This window comes from Lampris incognitus, chromosome 8 (assembly GCF_029633865.1).
Source record: "Lampris incognitus isolate fLamInc1 chromosome 8, fLamInc1.hap2, whole genome shotgun sequence".
Taxonomy (NCBI): domain Eukaryota; kingdom Metazoa; phylum Chordata; class Actinopteri; order Lampriformes; family Lampridae; genus Lampris; species Lampris incognitus.
The window spans coordinates 16,999,288-17,023,079 of NC_079218.1; the positions used below are offsets into that span (position 1 = coordinate 16,999,288).

Genomic DNA, 23,792 nt, shown 5'->3' on the forward strand with positions numbered 1-23,792 from the left:
AATAAAAGAGCACTCCCGGGGTCGTGTGGTGTATGGGGCACGGGAGTTGCGATTAAAAAGCGACCTCTGCCTCTCAACTCATTCTTCCATGCCGGCTCACCACAAAGACACCTTAAGTTTGGTCCTGCACATTTCAATTCATTGTTTGAACAAAACTGCTCTTTCAAGATACAATGCTTGGTCACATACCACCATGAACCATACCATGCAACAAATTTAAGAAAGAGAATGAACAGTACCTTCTGCGATGTAGCTGAACAACTGACAATGATAGACTCATTCCAAGTTTTGCATTGAAAAAAGATACAACTGTGTGTGTGTGTGAGAGAGAGAGAGAGAGAGAGAGAGAGAGAGAGAGAGACCAAATTGCAAAGATATACTGTATTGCAGTTAAAGTGGATATCAGTCAGTATGAAAGTGTACAATCATTTTCTCATGAATGCACTCAACACAGACGTATCACTTACATTAACTATCCAGAGGGTGTTCTCTTAGTGATTTGCCACCAGCACCCACATGGCAGTACAAATTAAGGGAGGAAAACAACTGGCCTCGATTCAAGGCCCCTGTCGGGATGCTGGAATATCCACAATGGAGGCTTGAAGCAACATGTACAGAATATAATTTTTAATTCACCATTTTTATCAAATTCGTTTTAAGGCTATTTGAAAGAAACATTTTCCCTCACAGGAAATATACAAATGTTCGTAATAGATGTGTGAAAGCAGGAGGTAAACCCTTCATTAAATGAACATGACACAATAACAAATAATAAGCAAAGGCTAGGCCTATACAAAGGCGAGGCCAGAAGCCTGTAAGCGGGTTATAAATGGCTCTCGAAAAATACAGAACGTGAACATCAGCCGAAATCGATCAAAAGAGCATGAGAACTGGTTGGTAAGCTCGTTGAAAATGTCAAAGAATGAACTCTACACAAGAATCAATTAAAGAACGAAGCTTGCATGAGAACCTTCCCGACGTGAAGTTTACTTTAACCCTGGAAAAATGACAGCACAACCTCCTCACAACATACTAAGCGACACCTAGGGTGCTATGGAAATACATCTATGCCTCTCAGAAGCTCGACAACAAAATTCAAGTATTGTTTGATCCTTGCGCAGCGCCATTTTGAAATGCGTCCCTGTGACATTTTGTTTGTTCTCATCTCTTCCTATCTAACGCGAGTTTCACATAAGTATAGTGTGGCTGCATCATGGTTTCTGGACCGGGCCGTCATGGACTCAGCAAATGCAAGTTCAACTTAAGCCGGTGCGGGCACACCGCAGTTTGAGACCTTGTGATTAAACCAATCCGATGACGAAGCACAGATGGCCAACAGGGATCAGACGCATCTCTTGGCGGCTGAGGTTGGCCTAGAGACCACAAAACAGTACATTTTCAGCTGGACAGCAGGGACGTTATTGTTGTCATTTGATTTCAACCCATCATCTCAGGGCCTGTGCGTCTGTCTCTCTGAGCGCCAACCGTCCACCATGTTCCTTCCATTTCATAGGAAACTATATTTGATGCAATTTCAGGGGGGAATACGCTTTCAGCAATGGAAAAAATAGTTTTGTATGGTTATGAGCGAAACATTTTTTTTTTATGATGGGTCAACAATCTTCCTATGACTGAATTGTAGCCCTGCTCATCAAGACTAAATTACGTCCCGAGGTCCCTGCAGACTGCTGTGTTTGTGATGCCTCACAAAGTCACACTGTCATCAGTTTTATGGTCCTGAATCTGCTCAGACACGTTTGTTCGGACTGAGCCCTGTTGATCTCTCACTCAGTATATGTACGGGAAGATCCTGTAGGGCACGCGTCGACAGTAGGTGTCCCACGCCAGTCCATACTTGGTCCTACATTGCCTCTCATCACGAGCCTCTCGATGAATCAGCAAGACAGTGAAATACACAACATAGAAATAAGGCAGAAGATGAGAGAACCCTAAAAAACAAAGAAAAAAAAACAGAGTGAGGACGATCTAAAACATTATTACAATGGAATGGGCAAACACATACGATTGGTTGGTGATTAATTTCAAATCAGATTAAAACGGAAACAGGCGAAACACAACTTGGATTTCCGAAATGGATTATGTTTATTGTGTACCGGTATGATGGGCCAAACAAAGGAACAACTGTATATTTTCTGTTGTTTTGTAACATAACATGAAAGACCTGAAACACACGCACTAATGTTTTTTTGACAATGCTATTTTAGAAGTGGTCAGATAACTGATGGCCGTGAATTTTTTAAGCCATCAGATTACTTCATATCTATCTAGTGTCCATGCACATGAACACTAGATAGACATGAAGTAATCTGATGTCCGTGCATTTGGGTTCATGTTTTTAAAAAATGAACTTAGACCATGTTTCTTATTCAGTGGACGTTCTTTGAGGTCAGTGTGTTAAAGTTAATAAGACTCATTTGGACAAAATGTAAATTATGGATGAGAAAGGCCTGTGGGTTTAGAGAGACGAAGGGAATCTTTTGTGGGTGTGTATGAAATATACATATTCAGACTGTATTAATGAATGTCTTTTTTGCAGCTGTTCCAATTAATAGCACTTAATATGCAACCGCTAATATAATATAATATAATATAATATAATATAATAGACATTAAAATACCTCAAAGGGTTATCAAGAAAATATGATCAATGGAATTTTTCACAACATCTTTAGGATATGTATATGCTCTGACCAAAGCCTTCCTCCGGTTTGAATTTTTTTTTTTTTGGTGGGGGGAGGTTCCCCATTCTTCTCCCCAGTTGTACTTGGCCAATTATCCCCACTCTTCTGAGCCGTCCTGGTCGCTGCTCCACCCCCTCTGCCGATCCGGGGAAGGCTGCAGACTACCACATGCCTCCGCCGATACATGTGGAGTCACCAACCGCTTCTTTTCACCTGACAGTGAGAAGTTTCACCAGGGGGACATAGCACGTAGGAGGATCACACTATTCCTCCAAGTTCCCCCTCCCCCCGAACAGGTGCCCCAACTGACCAGAGGAGGCACTAGTGCAGTGACCAGGACACATACCCACATCCGGCTTCCCACCCGCAGACACGGCCAATTGTGTCTGTAGGGATGCCTGACCAAGCCGAAGGTAACATAGGGATTCGAACCAGGAATCCCCGTGTTGGTAGGCAACGGAATAGACCACTATGCCACCCGGCGCTAGGTTTAAATTTTTAACTACAATTAGAAAAATGTCCTTTTTATAAGTGTTTTTTGTACATAAAGTCAACCTTAGGTAAATGCCTTGTCAGTAACTATCAACATTTCTCAGTGTGACATTCATGCAATATGTGTGCAAAGCAAATCTTGTGCTGTCAGCACAGCGTTTTTATATTAGGACTCACCACATGGCAGAGACCATGCCAGTGCCATGAGAAGGTCACCGAGGTAATTAGGATGGCGAACTAGGCCCCACCAGCCAGACACTAACAGACGCTTTCCTGTTGCTGTGGCGATTGTTTCCAAGTCTGCAGAGAATAATTTAAAAGGAAGATATTTATTTTTAGGATATGGTTATCATGTCAATGACCAGGCCGCTGCCTTTCTACTCTTTGCTGAAATTCGATTCTCTTCTACATTGTGTCATTCTAACTACAGTCACCGTTAATGTCAAAGAGTACTGATCAGCCAAATCATTAAAACCACTGACAGGTAAGTGAATCACATTGATTATCTCATTACAATGGCACCTGTCAAGGGGTGGGGTTTATTAGGCAGCAAGTGGACACTCAGTTCTTGAAGTTGATGTGTTGGAAGCAGAAAAATTGGGCAACCATACGGATCTGAGCGACTTTGACAAGGGTCAAAGAGTGATGGCTAGACGACTGGGTCAGAGCATCTCCAAAGTGGCCGATCTTGTGGGGCGTTCCTGGTATGCAGTGGTCAATACGTACCACAAGTGGTCCAAGAAAGGACAGCTGAGGAACAAGCAAAAGGATCATGGGCGTCCGAGGCTCATTGATATGTGTGGGGAGCAAAGGCTAGCCCGTCAGGTCCAATCCCAGAGGAGAGCTACTGTAGCTCAAATTGCTGAAAAAGTTAATGCCGGCTTTGATAGACAGGTGTCACAACACAGTGCATCACAGCTTGCTGTGTATGGGGCTGCGTAGCTGCAGACCAGTCAGCGTGCCCATGATGACCCCTGTCCACCACCGAAAGCACCTACAATGTGTGTCAGAACTGGACCATGGAGCAATGGAAGAAGGTCGCTTGGTCTGACGAATCACATTTTCTTTTACATCATGTGGACGACCAGATGTGTGTGTGTAGTTTACTTGGAGAGGAGATGGCACCAGGATGCACTATGGGAAGAAGGCAAGCCGGCAGCGGCAGTGTGGGCAATGTTCTACTCAGAAACCTTGGGTCCTGGCATTCATGTGGATTTTACTTTGACATGTACCACCTACCTAAACATTGTTGCAGACCAGGTACACCCCTTCATGTCAACAGTATTCCCTGATGGCAATGGCCTCTTTCAGCAGAATAATGCATCCTGCCACACTGCAAACATCGTTCAGGAATGGTTTGAGGAACATGACAAAGCGTTCAAGGTGTTGCCTTGGCCTCCAAATTCCCCAGACCTCAATCCAATCGAGCATCTGTGGGATGTGCTGGAAAAATAAATCCAATCCATGGAGGCCCCACCTCACAATTTACAGGAATTAAAGGATCTGCTACAAACATCTTGGTGCCAGATACCAGAGGACACCTTCAGAGGTCTTGTAGAGTCCTCGCCTCGACTGGTCAGGGCTGTTTTGGCAGCACGAGGGGGACCTACACAATATTAGGTAGGTGGTTTTAATGTTTTGGCTGATCGGTGTATATGCATTGTAAACCCTTCTGTGTTGGCATGAACTATATTTGTTGAGGTACAGTGTGACGAGCAAGCTGTTAAATATTTTATAAGAAAATAGATTTAGGGTAAAAGAATTGATGACAACCTAATTATCTCAGCTCTGAAGATGATGTTCAGTACAAATGTTTAAACACATATCCCAAATAGGAATATTGTACTCATTTAGAAAAATAAAAGATTAACTGACTTGAAACACTTGGATGTGTAGGGTCCCGTCTGAACTGATTCTTCTGTGAGTTGGACCTCCTAAAAATATAATACCCAATACCTGATGACAAGAAGAAGAATATGAATCTCAGAAACTCTTAAGTATAAAATGTATTAATTTTCATCTTGTTGAAAAAGAGCTGACATGTGATTACCATTCAGTATGACTATAGCTGTGGCTCTGAGCAGACTTAAAGACTGAGGGTGCACGACCAAAAAAGCAGCCTGAAGGCTGTAAGTGAAGGGAACCCAAGCAAGGTCCCCAAAGACCAACATAAAGCCAAAGCCATCATGTACAATGTCCATGGTAGTAAGAACAGCTTCCTGTAAAAACACAACAGTACACGAGATAAAGGACAAACCTTCAATGTAATAGCTGTCAGTTTAAAAAGGGCTTATGCACCTTATTACCATCTCTGCAGTTTATCATATAGCTTTCAAGTCCATAACCTGTTATTTCACCATTTTAGGATGAACCTACACCACTAAAAAAAACAACATATTCTGATCGACTGGGTATGCCAATTAAAAAATGAGAATTCACAGACGGTGCCGGGAGCCAAAGTTAATGAAATTTGCATAACTGAGTCTTAAATGAACGCCTCACCTCATTCCACAGAGCATCTGCCACATAGAGCAGCTGGAAGCTGTTGATCAATATCATGGCAAGTGAGGGGGCATCCCTTAGCTCCACCTCTTTCATCAGCATCCCAAAGTTAATGACAACCTGAGGGAGAGGACGTGAATAGAAGACTGCTTATAATATCGATACAATACAAAACATATACACAGGTATTTTTGCAGTGGCTCTTCTCAGTTATGGATAAAAACTTTTTTTTTTTTATTATCCAATTAGTTTGGAGCTCCTTTTCTTTACAGACTAGTCTAATCCCTTGCAATTTATTTCTTTGTGATTTATGACGATGTCATATTCATATATGAGATGAATATTTAATGCAATGGTGCAGTGTAATGATCAAATAATAGATATCCAATAATAGTAAAAAAAATTACTCAAAATCACAAAAAGATTGAGGGAAAAAACTGAGCAAATACCTCTGTTGGTTACACTTACTAATGAGAAATTCCCTTTTTTTCTATTTCTATTTAACATTTCCCTATGAATGACTGACTGTGTGAACAGATATTTTAGATACAGCAGCTTATACGCGAAACCTGCATTAAAGGTCATGGTGGTAAAACCTTGTAAATTTCTATTTCTTCTATTGAAGCCGGCACCTAACACCTAATTGTGATCAATTCAGCTTGATCACAAATACTTGTGGAATAGTTTCATGGAGAAAAAAAAAATGAACGTTTAACTTCTGGTATAGGTTCTCAATAGTCAACATTGTCTCTCCAAGTGGGACCTGCATGGTCACCGAATGTTTAAATGTCGGTTTAAATGTCACAAAAAAAATCACTTCACATCCGTCCAGCATTTGGTAGCGGGTATGGGAGACCAAACATGCAAAAAGATTGAGATATTTGGGATGTTTCCTGCTTTTATAGGATGCTAGATAAATAATGAAGAATTCTGTTGCAGCTGGTGACTCGTGACACAGTTGGAAACCGGAGGAAAATCACAAAAGAACGTGAAAATATATGCTGGAAAATGATGGTCACAGGAATCGGCAATCACGAGGAATAAGACTATTTCTCCACAGATGCTGTTAATGGCACCGCGCTCTCTTTCACCTGTTCCAGCCATCTCCATGTCATTTTCACCTGCACCACCCATCATACCATGTGTTCTGTCTCCCTCTGTCTGCGGTAAACACACCGGGAAAAACAACACTGCAGCATAGCATAGTCTATAAACCAGGAGGCTGATTCACACTAACGCCCAACCACACATACAACCTGTGGCTACACCGTCCTCTCTCTCTCTATTTCTCTCTCACTTTCCTGCTTGATGCCAAATTCGACAATCCCTGCATCACTGCGGTGTCACGTCAGCATACCAATCTCAAAAGTCAACATAAAACCAGTCGCAAGAGCCACATCCTTTTAATGGTTTTAACAGAATAGTTTGACTGTGGACAGTGACTTTTTGAGTTCTGACTGGCTAGCCAGAGATACCATGCAGGTAACTTGCCCTATAGGAGGGTCTCCGCTGACGGTGCAGCTGTAAACCCCTGGCACGTCCTTTGCTAAAATCCCACCAGCAACTCCTATACTTTGTGCCCATCTCAACTCCCACTATGTTGTATGTGGAGAAAGTTAAAATACTGAGTGCGCTTGTACAGACATTTAAATATTAGACTGGCAGGGGCGTCCGGGTGGCGTGGCAGTCTATTCCGTTGCCTACCAACACAGGGATCATCGGTTCGAATCCCCGTGTTACCTCTGGCTTGGTCGGGCGTCCCTACAGACACACTTGGCCATGTCTACGCATGGGAAACCGGATGTGGGTATATGTTCTGGTCACTGCACTAGCGCCTCCTCTGGTCGGTCAGGGTGCCTGTTCGGGGAACTAGGGGGAATAGCGTGATCCTCCCACGCGCTACATCCCACTGGTGAAACTCCTCACTGTCAGGTGAAAAGAAGCGGCTGGCGACTCCACATGTATTGGAGGAGGCATGTGGTAGTCTACAGCCCTCCCCGGATCGGCAGAGGGGGTGGGGTAATTAGCCAAGTACAATTGGGGAGAAAAATACCCTCCCCTCCAAAAAAAAAGAAAATTAGACTGGCATGCTGGGCTCATCAAACTCAAGAACCTGGGTATATGAGCAGGAACAAAGGATGTAGAACTTTTTACTTTAGTTTCAGTGGGTGCACCCTCTTACCACCAAATGGTGGAAACTCAACTACGTTTAAAGCCACAATATGGGAGACTTACATGCACGCATATGTTCCTTTTGATAGTTTCTATCACTGGCATATCTAAGATAAAATCTAATCCACAAATATCTAAAATCATCAACGCTATCATGGTTGCTTGTTTCAGTGGACTGTACTGGGGGAAATGATTCGGAAGGATTTTTCTATATTTTTTTAAAATTTAATTATTAAACAAGGACCATGCACAAAAACATTAATCTCAAAATGAGAGGAGAGGATTTATGCCAGATTTAGTTATTAGCTATTTTCCATCTGCAGTCCCTCGGCAGATACACACAGAGCAATCACCAGACACTAAACCCACTCATTTACATGCATTACATAGTCTCTATCACACTAACAAGTACACAGACACATCTACAAGCACACATCAACATATGAATACCCGCACAACTATAAAACTACAATTCAATTACAATTAAAAATCAGAATTTTTTTTTGTGGTATACTATATTAATCCCCATGGGGAAATTCCTCTCCGCATTTAACCCATCCTAGTTGTGTTGCTAGGAGCAGCGGGCAGCCGCCGTGCAGCACCCAGGGACCAACTCCAGTTCTTCTTTCCATTGCCTCGGTCAGGGGCACAGACAGGAGTACTAACCCTAACATGAGTGTCTTTTTGATGGTGGGGGAAACCGGAGCACCCGGAGCAGACATGGAGAGAACATGCAAACTCCACACAGAGGACGACCTGGGATGACCCCCAAGGTTAGACAACCCCGGGGTTCGAACCCAGGACCTTCTTGCTGTGAGGTGACAGCGCTAACCACTGGGCCACTGTGCCGCAATCACGGTCAAATTAATGTCAACATAACTGGTTGCTCTAAAAATGGTTTGACCTTATAAGCACCAAAAATAAATGTGAATTAATTATTTACACACTTTCATGTTAAACAGTATCTGAAAAGTGAATATTTAACGAGCCATGAGTGCGAATGAACTGTACTGGTACTGGGTGTTTGTAAAAGTAAAACTCCACCATCTGTTTTTGGTTATTCGGAAAAAAATAAATGCAATTTTTGTTAAAATTAAAAGTGGGTGCGGCACAAACCATTGCTATATTTTAGGAATTATTTCTGGCCTAAGCGAACCTACAATAGTTGCAAGAAACACATGGCTAACCATCTCATAACATGAACGTGTTAAAGTTAGTCGTTTCTGTTGTGAACATGATTATATGATAACCTTTAGACTTACTCTCTGAACCTCCACTACCATCCCTCTGGACAAATACTCAACAAAAAGGAAAATATGGATTATCCAAAACAAGCAGTTCAACTTTGCATTGCATGAATTAAAACGAGAGTGAAAATACTACCGATAATACTCGAGCAAATAACATATCTTAACAACGCTTTCCTGAACACTGTGTTTGGATTTAACGCTAATATCCCCAGGGTCGCTGCTTTTGTTTAGCTTACTGTCCCCGTGGTAATACTGGTAATTGCACTGGTGTTTGACAACGTCAAATCCCGGGATCCCTTTAAAATTAAGCAGAGTCACCGGTGTCGTTGTGTCTGAACTTTTCCCACTGCCAACCAACAGGGGGGGAAAAAAATGAATCTGAGCTTTAGCTGGTGATGCTGTAGTCTCTGTTAGTGAAGGACTTCCATGACCTTGGTGTGCCGTATCTGCCCGTTAGCCACAACAACATCACTTATCAAACCCACTGCTACCTACCACATATTCATGTATTTGTCTGCTATGGTGAAGATGTCAAATACGATAGAATTTCCCCCAGGAAGTTCTACCCATCAGAAACCAGTAAAATGAGCAAGTAATGACTTGAAATGAGTAAATAATGAATGCAAGAGTGTTCATTATTTGGACAGACACCGTATAACAATATGTCCAACATTATATGGGATTGTGCCTTTTACTATGGTAATAAAACAAATAGGTGAACAGGCATACAATAACGATGCATGGAGGTGTGGTGGGTCCTTAAAATAATGTCATTAAATTATACCTCTATTAATATGAGTCTGTGAAAACCTGCCACCCCATTGGCTCTTCGACAAAATCTTAAAATGTATTTAGCTCCCTGATCCAGAGCTGCCTTTAAAAGACAAAAAACAAAAAAAACAAAGCCACTTTATTTTTGTCATTGTCCAGTTTTTCAGTTACAATGAATTTGTCTTCTGCATCTAACCCATCCTATTGTATAGGAGCAGTGGGCAGCTGCAGCACCCAGGGACCAACTCCAGTTCTTCTTTCCATTGCCTTGCTCAGGGGCACAGACAGGAGTATTAACCCTAACATGCATGTCTCTTTGATGGTGGGAGGAAACCAGAGCACCCAGAGGAAACCCACGCAGACACGGGGGAGAACATGCAAACTCCACACAGAAAGGACCTGGGACAGCCTGGGGCTCGAACCCAGGACCTTCTTGCTGTGAGGCACCAGTGCTAACCACCGTGCCGCCCTACTACGTTTGTGCCATCCTGCTACTTTATATACGTAATTTCCTGGCTACCTATCATTACCAACTGCAGCTTGATGGTGCAAACAGACGAACCCTATTGTAATGATAGTAATTCTTAGCATTTCTTCATCCTCCTATATTTGGTCTAGAAACAACATTAGAGATGCTGGTGTGTGCAGCACTGGCTCAGGGAACAATCTTCCTCTCTGGAGGTAATTCCCAAGGACAGCTTCAACGGTCACGGTACCTTCAGTTAAATTATGTAATAGAGCAGCATTGTTTTGTATTGGTCTTCTAATATTCTTGAACAGAGGCATTATCTGACACTATATGGATCTGAAATTATTCAGCATCTTTACAAATCATTTTACAGGACAATAACCTTTTGGGGCAATCTTTTCTTATTGGTCCTCTACAAAGGAAATGACAGCCGTATTGAATCTAATCAAATTTTTTTATTTTTTGGGGATTTTCCCCTTTTCTCCCCAATTGTACTTGGTGAATTATGCCACCCTTCCAAGCCGTCCCAGTCGCTGCTCCACCCCCTCTGCTGATCCGGGGAGGGCTGCAGACTACCACATGCCTCCTCCGATACATGTGGAGTCGCCAGCTGCTTCTTTTCACCTGACAATGAGGAGTTTCACCAGGGGGACGTAGCGCGTGGGAGGATCACGCTATTCCCCCCAGTCCCCCCTCCCCCCGAACAGGCAACCCAACCCACCAGAGGAGGCATTAGTGCAGCGACCAGGACATATACCCACATCCGGCTTCCCACCCACAGACACGGCCATTTGTGTCTGTAGGGATGCCCGACCAAGCCGGAGGGTACACGTGGATTCAAACCAGTGATCCCCATTTTGGTAGTCAACGGAATAGAGTGCCACGCCACCCGGATGCCCAAATTAATTCAAATTTATAGGAATGACAGAAAAAGGTAAGACTAGTCTTCAACTGTTGTCCATAATATTTCACAATAGATTTCCCTTCAGTATCATTTTGCACAGCACGTCAAGGTTAGGGTCAACTCGTTTTCAATTCCATCAGTTTAAAAAGTAAAGAGAACCTGATAATCCCTGTTTAATGACAGAGCATTCTTTCTAAAACATTTTTTTTTCCAGGTAGGGAAAAATAACCCCTCTGAGAGAATAATGTTTTTGGGAGTTTCTTGGTTTTGAGGTTCAAAAATGCACTTCCTGAGTGGATCAAACTGAAAGCGAGCTGATCCCAACACTGCCATGCACTTGCATCTTGTAATTTCCTTAGTTTTGACTCACCCAACCAATCAGACCTGGTCTTAGCTCACAGAAATATTTAAGGTCAAAGTTTCCAATCCGAGGGTTTAGCTCTCGTCCCATAAAGAAATCATACAGGGGATTTCCTAGACAGGACACAGGTATTATTATTAACATATATGGGGAACCCATGTAGGAATTTGAGGAACAATTTTATACTGTCTATGCATTTCATATTTATACGGTCACGAGTCACTGGTGATATCAATATCATGCTTTCAAAGGCAATCAGTGTCTGTCACCTCAATGACATCATCAGCGTAGATAATGTATAACCCGGCTGGGAGCTGACAGCTTACTAATGATTATGTCTACGGTCATGGCTGAGTAACCTAATATCGGACACCATTCTCACCTGTGTTACCCCCGAGGGCAAGTGCATGGTGAGGGGCCCAGAAGGACCGAATGTAAAGGTAGAAAGAGAGAAGGAACGACACTCCAATTGCGCTTGCTGCCAGAGGCAACATAAGCTCAAACAGGTACCCCAGAGGAGCCCCCAGACACAGTAAGGCCATCAGTAACATGGCTGTGATGCACAGGGCATGAAAACCTGGGGAAAAACAAAAAGGAGAAAATGTGGTTGCAGGGTGGTAAGGATGTCGGGGAACTCACAGTTTGCTATGTAAAAAGTGAAAGGTGACAGAGGCTAAAGTTGGGAATGTGTAAAAAGGTAGACCTTTGTTCAAGGACATATCCGATAGCAGGAAAGGTAAGCTTTAAGGTACCAGGAGCTATTCATTTGACCATGTAAAGTTTAGGTGTATTTGCAGAGGTTAATGGAGTTTCTCTTGTAGGTGTTAAATGCATCTAAAACAATTTCTTTCTCAACCACAACTCAAACTGGAGTTATGCTTTTTTTGCCAGTTATCACACCAACCACAAATACAAACATACTACTACTTTTAGCTGCTCCCATGAGGGGTTGCCACTGCGGATCATCCATTTCCATCTCTTCCTGTCTTCTGCATCTTCCTCTGTCACACCAGCCACCTGCATGTCCTCCCTCACCACATCCATAAACCTCCTCTTTGGTCTTCTTTTTTTCCTCTTCCCTGGCAGCTCCATATTCAGCATCCTTCTCCCAATATACCCAGCATCTCTCCTCCACACATGTCCAAGCCATCTCAATCTTGCCTCTCTTGCTTTGTCTCCAAACCGTCCAACCTGAGCTGTCCCCTACTCGTTCCTAATCCTGTCCTTCTTCGTCCCTCCCAATGAAAATCTTAGCATCTTCAACTCTGCCACCTCCAGCTCCGCCTCCTGTCTTTTCGTCAGTGCCCAACGTCTACAAACCATATAACATAGCTGGTCTCACAACCATCTTGTAAACCTTCGCTTTAACTCTTGCTGGTACCCTTCTGTCACAAATCACTCCTGGACACGCTTCTCCACCCTGCCTGCACTCTCTTCTTCACCTCTCTTCTGCACTCCCTGTTACTTTGGACAGTTGACCCCGATTATTTAAACTCATACACCTTCGTCGCCTCTACTCCTTGCATCCTCACCATTCAACTGTCCTCCCTCTCATTCACACATATGTATTCCATCTTACTCCTACTGACTTTCATTCCTCTTCTCTCCAGTGCATACCTCCACCTCTCCAGGGTCTCCTCAACCTGCACTCTACTCTCGCTACAGATCACAATGTCATCCGCGAACATCATTGTCCATGGAGACTCCTGCCTGATCTTGTCCGTCAACCTGTCCATGACCATTGCAAACATGAAAGGGCTCAGAGATGATCCTTGATGTAATCCCACCTCCACCTTGAACCCATCTGTCATTCCAACCGCACACCACACCACTGTCCCACTTCCCTCATACATATCCTGCACCACTCCTACATACTTCTCTGCAACTCCCGACTTCCTCATACAATATCACACCTCCTCTCTCGGCACCCTGTCATGCTTCCTCTAAATCCACAAAGACACAGTGTAACTCCTTCTGGCCTTCTCTATACTTCTCCATCAACATTCTCAAAGCAAACATCACATCTGTGGTGCATGGCATGAAACCATACTGCTGCTCGCCAATCGTCACCGCTCCTCTTAACCTAGCTTCCACTACTCTTTCCCATATCTTCATGCTGTGGCTGATCAACTTTATACCTCTGTAGTTACTACAGTTCTGCACATCACCCTTATTGTGGAAAATCAGTGCCAGTATGCGTCTTCTCCACTCCTCAGGCATCCTCTCACTTTCCAAGATTGTATTAAACAACCTAGTTAAAAACTCCACTGCCATCTTTCCTAAACACCTCCATGCCTCCACAGGTTTGTTTGTACAAATACAAACAAACACTTTGCAATATTAAAATAGGTGCAAAACTCAAGTTTGTTTGCCACAAATTAGTATTAAATACAGTGATACTGCCAGGTTATAAATTCAATAAATTTCAGAGCACAAATGTTGTTAAAAGTCTAATTATATGGTTGTCGGCCTAATGCGCTACATTAAGCAGCACCATGCTAGCAATTATAATGGAGAGGTTATGATTGAACCCTTAACTTGTGACATCTAATTTACTGTTTTGTATTTTTGAAATACATGTAAAAACATGTGCCAGGTTATAAGTGTGAATCATATCACAACCAGGACAGTCCTTCATCCATCCCCACTGTACCGTTTATAGGATACTTGAGCCGTGTTCCATCCCTCAGCACTAATCCTTCAGACACCTGCAGGTCAAACATTTCAGAGTTAGCTACCTGAATTCATTCACACCGACATGTAATTTTCTATTTGTGCATACAACAACAGCAAGACAAAGCATAAATTCATGTGGATTGGATATTTTGAATTCCAGTCTGCTCTGATATTTTTCTTCTCAAAGTATTGTACAGCTGTGGAGAAGAAACAGTCTGGATTAGAAATTCAATTAAGCTCTGTAGTTGACCCTGGACTTTGACACCCCCGTGGAGGGATTATTAAAACACGAATACATTAATATTCCTTATATGCCGAGGGGAAAACACATCAGAGATCATAATTCAAAATGTCATGGTGTCACATTGAAGCTACAGTTTGTGAATTTTTAATCATTGAAATATGAATTCAATATGGCCATGGATGGAGGGAGATCAATAATTTAAGATGGTAATGGAGAATGCTGGAGTTGTCTTTGTAAGGAGTTTTAGATCCGGTGTCTAGCTCAGACACCTTTATGAAGCTCAAAGCTCGGAGCTCTCTTCTAAAAAGGCAAGGACTTTAATCAAGATATAATGGTATGTAAAACTTAGTACGCATCATTACCAAAATTCACTTTCACAAATTATATTGAGCCAAAGGACCTTGCTCCTGTTGGCAACAGATTCGGAGGAAAAATATCTCCTAACAAGTGTGATCCAGATGACCATTTCTTCTTCTTTTTTTTTTGGATTCCCCCCCTCTTTTTTTTCTCCCCAATTGTACCCAGCCAATTATCCCACTCTACTGAGCTAGCCGATCTGAGGAGGGCTGCAGACTACCACATGTCTCCTCTGATACATGTGGAGTCGCCAGCTGCTTCTTTTCACCTGACAGTGAGGAGTTTTGCCAGGGGGATATAGCGCATGGGAGGATCACGCTATTCCCCCCCAGTTCCTCCTCCCCCCTGGAACAGGCACCCCTGCCCAACCAGAGGAGGCGCTAGTGCAGCGACCAGGACACATACCCACATCCGGCTTCCCACCCGCAGACACGGCCAATTGTGTCTGTAGGGACGCCCGACCAAGCCGGAGGTAACACAGGGATTTAAACCGTCGATCTCCATGTTGGTATGCAACGGAATAGACCGCTACGCTACCCAGATGCCCCAGATGACCATTTCTTAAAATACTTGTAAACTGCATGTTTGAGTGCTTAGGATAAATTTTTTTAAGTGACACATTTTTCAGCAGAACTACTTTAGTTTTAGTTTAATAAGCAGAAACAATGCTCATCACTTTACATACCTTTCCTAATGGTAGCAGGTAGAGGAAGCTGTGCAGAGCGATCCAGCCGAGCAGGACTACGAGGGCCAGAGGGTCCCATAGCTGGTCGGTGAAGGGTAAGGGAGGGGGCCACTGAAGAACACTGGCCGCAGGAGATCGACTCACACAGCTCAGGTACAGCACAGTCAGGGGAAGAAAGATGGGGATACATGTAGCACCTGGGAGGAAACACAAGGTATCATCGAAGAAAAACAACCTAGATGCAGATATAATGAGATACTTTGGCTTTTCTTTTATTTTTAGAAGACTGGAAACTGAAACCCAACGTGCTCTCATGTCCACATCTCTGATTCTCAATCAAGTGCTTGGTGGGAAACCTGTTTCTTAAAAGTACTTTATTGAAACAATTCTGAGCTCACAAAAACAGGTGTATCTGCACCCATGATCTCTACGCTGCCATGCCATAATATTTATTGTTGTCGTCTATTGTTGTGAATGGGACAACAGTAAGGCTTCAGTGGTATAATGTTATAAGATTATTGTTTAATCATTGCACTCTCTAACTAAGATCTCATGGAATCATTCTTTCTGCATTTAAGTAGACCTTTATGGACATATAACCTAAGAATTTCTGGCGAAATAAATAAATTGTCTTACTGTGGTTTTGTCTGATTAATGGCTCTGTTAGTTGTGGACTGTGGTGGGCCCGTTGCATCACTGGGGCCAAAGCACTACTTTTCCCAAACAACCCTCCTGTCTACTTTCCCTGGTTTAAGAGGAAGCAGTTATAACGAACTAGTTTTTTTTAACTTTATAAATCTGGATGGAGTTGACAGAGCACATGCTCTTTTAGTAACACCTGACTTCACTTTCAAAACTACACCAGGACGCTGTCCATAACAAGCCCAGTCCTGCACTGTTGGGGATATGAGCCTTGTTCAAAGACACCCTCATAGCAGTCGAGGGGCGAGGACAGTACGACTCAAGTCACTTTCCTTACATCTGGTTGCCAAGTTAGCCTGGGGATATGATTTCATTATAATCATGTCAACGCTATTAGCTTAGGATTTGCATAGGCACCTAAAAGTCTGACACGATAGATGACTAAAGTGGAATCAAACAATTAGACTGAGATGATTTTTGTGTTCTTATGCTGCAAACACTGCCCTGCCCGTGGATCTTCACAATGTTGATCATATCACTAAAGTGTTGTAGAGGACAGCCTCTATTTGTAGGAGTTTTTTCTATATGAACTATGATCATAGTTCAACCCAGCCATATTATGAATAGCTCTTTATAAGTCAGTGTTCCTAGTCCATTCTTGGGTGTCTTTGCATGATGTGTATTGATGTAACACCCAACGTCCAAAGTAAGATTCCACACCAAATGACTGAAAAGGACAATTAAGAACCGATGAAGGACCCAGATGTTTGCTTGCCAACTGCAAAATACAACTGATGCATTAGATAATGACTTGGCTAATATGGATGAATTGAGAGCTCCAGTTTATAATGCAACAACCATTTAGCATAAATTAACAGCACTAGGCCTATATTCTTGCAGCCCTTGAGTTCAAGGGCTGGAATTTACATCAAGTACATTGACAACACATTTGCACTAGGCACAAAATGTCCTTGAGTGTTAATCAAAATACACAAATTGAAAGTTAATGCAAATAAAAAGGGTAATTGATATTTTCCCAATCATAAAGCTCATGGCACATGCCTGCAAAAATAACTCACCAAGGGTCCCTCCAAATTCCCTTTCAGTGGTACGTGAGGGTCTGTGTTTGATGGACTGACTGTTCTGTCTCATTATTGGTCCCCTGTGAAAAGGATGGGAAGACTTTCAAACAAACAATCAAACACACAAAGAGAAACAGATGAGAACCAAGAAATAAAATTAACTATTCTCAGTTATTAACACCAATACTAATCAACAGACTACTAAACACAACAGCAACTAGGGCTCCTGCGGCTTACGCTGATTCCCAGGAGATATTCCCACTCACGAATATAGCGTTCACAAAATGAACACCAGAAACTTAATTTTTGATATAACTTCAGGTTAAATTGAATTGAACCAACCTTCATTTTAACAGCTAGCATAAAATTAAATTCATAAATATGATTCTTAGCTATTGTAAATGGTTTTGCTGTAACATTTGCTGAACATACTACAAGCATTTTCATGTTTACCTGTTTTTTTAACGCAAGATGATAGATTTAGTTCAGTTCAGTTAGTTCAGTTCAAACGTTATTTACCAAATGCATAGTAACAGCACACACCATATCAGTTGCTGGTAGTGCTGGGCAATAATTCAATAGCATCATTTATTGTCTTTCAATGGTAGTGTGTATCAGGAGGAAAATCGTAAATTGTCAGATCATGATACACAACTTTTCTTGTTTACAGTTTTTCTCAATTGCTTAAACACAAAAACTGGTTCCTGTAGCACAGCAAACCCATACCCCAAAACACACACACACATTTCCAATCTGGCCGGAGGAAGAGAGGGCTCAGGGGCCGGCGAGCTAGTCACTGAGCAACCGTCGCTCAGCAGGCTCAGAGCCCCGGTGTAGCATTGGAGTCCCACTGCTGCCAGCGGCAGGAGGAGCGGGGCAAGGTGACGCTGATGATGGCAGCCGTCCGGACCACCAGCAATGAGGAGAGGTTGTTCCCGTTGACCATGCAGCAGCAGGAGGCAGACGTGGTCCTTGCGCTGGTGAAGGGCTGGCTGGAGACAGGGCGGGGCACCGAGTGGACGGAGGTGTCAGCACTGGGGCCCGAGGTGGGGGCCTACCACTTGCAGTGGGGCAACTTTGAGCTCCACGACGGGTTGGTGTACCAGAGGTGGCAAGCTCCCGGATGAGGGAGTGGCCTCTTGCAGCTATTGGTGCTCCGTCTCCCGGTTCTCCAGATGGTCCATGGCTCAGTGGGGGCGGAGCACTACAGGAACGCCAAGACCCTCCACCGCCTCCGGGGGCGGTTCTACTGGCCTGGCTGTCGACGTGACGTGGAGCTGCACATGCACTGCTTCAACTCCTGGGCCCGCCGGGCTCGGGCAGGCTCCAGAGTGTAGCAGAAGAGGGCCTATGATACACGATGCTTTGGGCGGCCTGTTCGCCAGCGACAGCCCCTGGACATTTGAGGGACTATGTCTTCGGTGATGGGATCGTTGAGGACAACTGCTATGCAGCAACCGGGGGAGGTGGTTGTCATGCCTCATATGCATGTCTCATACATACAGAGGAAACAAGATTACATTTCACACGGTCCGCAGTGCCACATAAAAACAAATAACATGCAATAAATATTAAAAACAAAAAGTGCATTAAAAACAAAAATTACTTCACAGACCTAAACATCACAAGCACAACTGACACCGACAGTGGGTAAGAAGGTCAAAAAGTCATTTTGTGGAAGGTCTAAATGTTCACAGCCAGAGGAATGAACCTTGCTCTAACTGTCGGCAGCGCCACGCTGGGGGAGCGCAGGGGCTCATGGGACTGTTGGTTTGTTGAAATTATTGATTTATGTGTTTAAATCGAGGGGGCCCAAACTTTTTCCCTTGGAGGGCCAAAACTGAAACTTAATGGTGGGCCGTGGGCCAAAAGCAAACACCTATTGTATTGTACCATTAACGTGCATGTTAAGATCCAAGTTCCCTTAATTTAACATTCTTTTAGCTTCTACATAAATTAAATAAGTTAAATAACAACATAACATTACATGTTTCAGTCACAATACAATTTTATTTTTTGTAAGGTGCTTTCATTACATCACATTTAATTTTCTAATTACATTTTAATTTAATTCAAGTGCAGGTAACTCAATTTCAAACAATCAGAACCAGAAGTAAACACAACATAATTTGATGCTTAACATCAGTCATCCAGTTCATGACCAACTGCAATATCAGAGAGCACCACTAGTGAGATAGATGCAGCTGGTCCCTGCCTTTTGCAATCGGTCAATGTTAGGCTCTGCAAGTGAGTGTCAGTAAGTGAACTTCTGAGCCTAGTCTTGTTCAGGTTCATGAGACTGAAAGTCTGTTCACCAATGTAGGTGTTACCTAAAAGGGAGAGCATCACCTGGGCATGTTTCCTTATCTTTGGATACCTGTCTGCTGGGACACATTTGCAGAAGTCCTGCAGATGGAGAGAGCTGAACTTCTTTTTGAGCTCTGAGTCACACTGAAACTCAATCAGTTCCATCTGAAGTTCATCACTGACCGGGCCCACACTGATGGTGAAGGGCTGATGGTGAAGGTCCCTGAAGTCCTCAAAGCGTCTGTCAAACTCCTGGGCTAGGTTGCTGAGAAGTGTAGCATACTTAGACAGACTCTCTTCCACTATGTCTACCTCTCTGAGGCTGGGAAATTGTGCCAAATTCCCTGAGAGAGAGAGAGAGAGAGAGAGAGAGAGAGAGAGAGAGAGAGAGAGAGAGAGAGAGAGAGAGAGAGAGAGAGAGAGAGAGAGAGAGAGAGAGAGAGAGAGAGAGAGAGAGAGAGAGAGAGAGAGAGAGAGAGAGAGATGTAGGTAGGTAGAGAGATAGATGTAGGTAGGTAAAGAGAGGTAGGTAGGTAGGTAGATAGGTTAAAAGAGAGGTAGGTAGGTAGAGAGAAAGAGATAGGTAGGTAGGTAAAGAGACAGGTAGGTAGAGAGAGGAGTAGGTCGGTAAAGAAGGGGGCATAAAGAGGAAAAAGATGTTAAAAGGAGGGGACAATTTAATTAAATTAAAGCATCTAAATAAGACCTTTTCAAATAAATGTATCTCTGATGTATCGTGAATTAAAAATGGCCAGAACTGATATAACTGAATATAATAAATCAATTATTAGGGACATTACATTATTATAATGATGATATGTACAAGCTATGTTTATTTACCTGCTGTCAGATGTCGACAGAGTAGCTGAAGTTTCAGTTTGAAGGCTTTGATGTGGTTAAACGGCTGTGTGATGATCTGCTCCCTTCCCTGATGCTGAACGTTCAACACACTGAGCAGGTCTGTGATGTCCACCAGAAAAGCCGGGTCAGAGAGCCATGTCTCATCCAAGGGTACTTGAGTATCGCTGTCCTTACTGGCGAGAAAATCTCCGATTGCATGACACAGATCAAAACAATCTCTTCAGGACTTTTTTGCAGCTCAGCCACCTAACCTCCTGGCGGTACAGCACATCGCCATACTGTGCATCCATCTCCTCTAACAGAGCCTTGAACTGGCAGTGTGAAAGGGCATTTGAGCGTATGTGGTTGACTATTTTGATAACGTTGCACATCACATCTCTCAGCCCGATGGACTTGGCACACAACTGCTCTTGGTGTAGGATGCAGTGGTATTTTGCCACCTTACCTCCATGTTCACCGACCTTTTGGGATACAAGTGTGGCGAGGCCAGATTTTCTCCCATGGCAGGGGCTCCATCCGTTGTAATCCCAGCCATTCTCTCCCGGGCTAAACCGGCTGTTGAGAGAGTGCTGGAGAAGAACGGTACCGCTTTCATGGTACTGCTCAGTGTCTCGAGGCCAGCCAGTTCTTGTGTTATGCTGAAGTTTTCGCTCACTCCCTGCCAAAACACCAAAAGCTGCGCTGAATCTGCTCTCATCACAAGCAATTGAAAAGGCGGCAAATTCAGCAGTTTTTGCCTTAATTTGCTCGCTGATGTCCTGAGACATATCTTCATTGCGGCGTGTTATTGTATTCGGTGACAAGCCGATTTGGGAGAACAACCTTGCCTGAGGAACGCATCAATTCAGCAGCCGAAGAGAGGCACTGTTTGACAAACTCCCCTGTGGCAAATGATCTTCTGCTTTTAGCAATCAGTGCTGCAATTTCATGGCTGGCCTGTGTCACGCTCTCCTGAACCGCCGAGGGCCGGATGAGAGTGCCTTGCTGTGAGCGAAGTTTAGCTAGCAGCTCGCTGGTCTTTAGCTTTTGTGCGTCGCCGCCGTACTTCGAAAAAGCTGCTGCATGTTTATGTAGTATCGTAGTGTCGGCGGAGATTGTACTCCTTCAGTACAGCAACAGATTGCTTGCACACAAGACAGACTGCATTGGAATTCACTTCTGTAAAAAAAGAAGTCTTGCCAGCTTTGTTTGAAATGCCTTTTATCGGTGTGCCACAGTCTCAGTCTCTCCATTTTTCTGTTACTCTCGTCTCACTCGCGCCAAACTGACCTCCTGCGCAAAGTGTCACGGCCCATCGTGCTCAGATTATGAAAAATTATTATTATTAATAGTTAGGGAGCCAACGTATTAAACGTATATTTCTCTATTTACCTCACAAAAATAAAATGGCAAAAACAGTGAACCATTTATCCTGCTCTCAGGAGCCTATTCCAGCAGTCATTGGGCAGCAGACACCTTGGACAGGCCATCACAGGGCCAACACACACACACACACACACACACACACACACACACACACACACACACACACACACACACACACACACACACACACACACACACACACACACACACACACTGGGACAATTTAGTATGGCGGATTCACCTGACCTACATGTCTTTCGACTGTGGGAGGAAACCGGAGCCCCCGGAGGAAACCCACGCAGACCCGGAGAGAACATGCAAACTCCACACAGAAGATGACCTGGGATGACCCACCAAGGTTGGACTACCCCAGGGCTCGAACCCAGGACCTTCTTGCTGTGAGGTGACCGCGCTAACCACTGCACCACCGTGCTGCCTGACAATTCATTTTCTTTTTAATTTTTATTATTATCGCTTTTTTTTGTTTTACTAGAAACATCTGGCGGGCCAAATAGAACCTTGTGCCCCACTTTGAGCAGCCCAGGTTTAAATGATGTGTTCATGTTCTGATTATTATGTTGCTGTTTTACTCGGACTGGGTAGACGACCGTTTTACTGACTGACTGTAGGACCGCGACTAAGACTTGTATGTTCAATAACAACCTCGTTAGGGGAAGCCATTGTTCGGCAGCCATCCGGGAGGGGCAGAAGAAAGGAGCGCTCCTGGGGTCGTGCGGTGCATGGGAGACAGGAGCTGCCATTAACTGATACCTGCCTCTTGCCTCTCCTTCCCCGTCACTTCGGACGGAGTGTTAAAACTAAACAGGACTCTCGGGGTCGTGCGATGAATGGGGCACGAGAGTCGTGAATGAGAGACCTCTCATCTCTCGTCCTTCCACGCCGGCTCGCCACAATAAAAGCATAGCAACGTTTGACTAAAGATGGGCTGGAATGGAAATCTCGTCAGGATAAGAACTGAAGTGTCGTATCGACACCTTAATGCCTTTTTGACAGTAAAGGCCCACTCCAGTGATCATTATCTTAGGCCTATGCGACATCTTAAGAGGGCGTTTTTTCATATCTGACGCTAAAATCTGAGAACATTCTAGCGTAGCATTACGTCACCATAAATCAAATAATCAAATTAGACAAGATACTCCGTGCTTCAGAGGACGTTGTCTGCAACGCTTTCACCCCAGAAAGCTGAATCAGTTCATCTGGACATGTTTACCCACTACGGTGCAGAGTAGGTAAGCAGCCTCGTCAGCGCAGGCGCCTTAAATATAGGTTTCATGATTGCAGGTTTTCATGGCTCCGATAAATATGTGGAGGGCAACAACTACACAGTTTAGTGTACTGTACACGTTGACATTCCTACAATGCTTTTTGAAGAAACTACCAGGTAGCATCCCATTTCTCAATGTCAGCGCTGCGAAGTGTAGAGCTCGACATATGTCAGGACGGCACTGCCCTACTAACGAGACACAGGGGTTTTACAGTGGCATAGTATGAAAAGGAATAATAGGCGAAATTACATTTTCAGTGAGCTGAGTATTGGCTTACCGGTGCGCTGCGCGGACTCGAACGTCAAGTGTGTAGTTGTACTTTGATTCTGACAGTCCAGGCGGTGGGAGACGCCCCCTTGACACGTTTTTTGCACGAATTGTCTCTGAGCCAATCAAATGTCGTCATGGGGATCAGAAGAGCGCGAGAGGTGATGCTTTAGCCAATCAAACGAACACATACGTAAGGTGGCGAGCGCTGCAAATTATTAGAAATAAGCATGACAATCATTTGGGATTGGGACTCAACTTCAGCCAAGACACCGCGGGTGTCCGTAAACGCTGCCAGCAAAGACTGTCCGCAAGCTCAACCCACTTTTCTGTTGCCCCCCCCCCTTCAGTTGCTGCTTAAAGGTATAATCAAACCCATGCTATAGCCGGGCACCCC

The 23,792-nt window shown here is 43.8% G+C and overlaps 1 protein-coding gene across 1 annotated transcript; it reads right to left on the reverse strand.

Moving 5' to 3' along the window:
* Positions 1-392: 392 nt before the first annotated feature.
* On the reverse strand, positions 393-23,426 carry tm7sf2 (transmembrane 7 superfamily member 2). Its single transcript, XM_056285100.1, has 11 exons — positions 23,406-23,426; positions 17,307-17,389; positions 15,586-15,782; positions 14,277-14,331; positions 12,006-12,200; positions 11,633-11,736; positions 5,697-5,816; positions 5,245-5,413; positions 5,070-5,150; positions 3,372-3,494; positions 393-1,949 (listed from the first exon to the last, which is right to left on the reverse strand). Exons 2-11 carry the CDS (start codon positions 17,377-17,379, stop codon positions 1,789-1,791), a joined length of 1,278 nt encoding a protein of 425 aa, XP_056141075.1. The 5' UTR covers positions 17,380-17,389; positions 23,406-23,426; the 3' UTR covers positions 393-1,788.
* Between the last annotated feature and the right edge of the window lie 366 nt (positions 23,427-23,792).

What these genes read in the sequence shown, in the direction of transcription:
- tm7sf2 (XM_056285100.1), bottom strand. Translation starts at nt 17,379, where the DNA reads ATGAGACAGAACAGTCAGTCCATCAAACACAGACCCTCACGTACCACT. An exon ending in TGCCCTCGGGGGTAACACAG is followed by an intron (nt 11,737 to 12,005) that starts GTGAGAATGGTG and finishes TGTCCTGTCTAG; the next exon opens with GAAATCCCCTGTATGATTTC. An exon ending in CAGATGCTCTGTGGAATGAG is followed by an intron (nt 5,414 to 5,696) that starts GTGAGGCGTTCA and finishes GTGTTTTTACAG; the next exon opens with GAAGCTGTTCTTACTACCAT.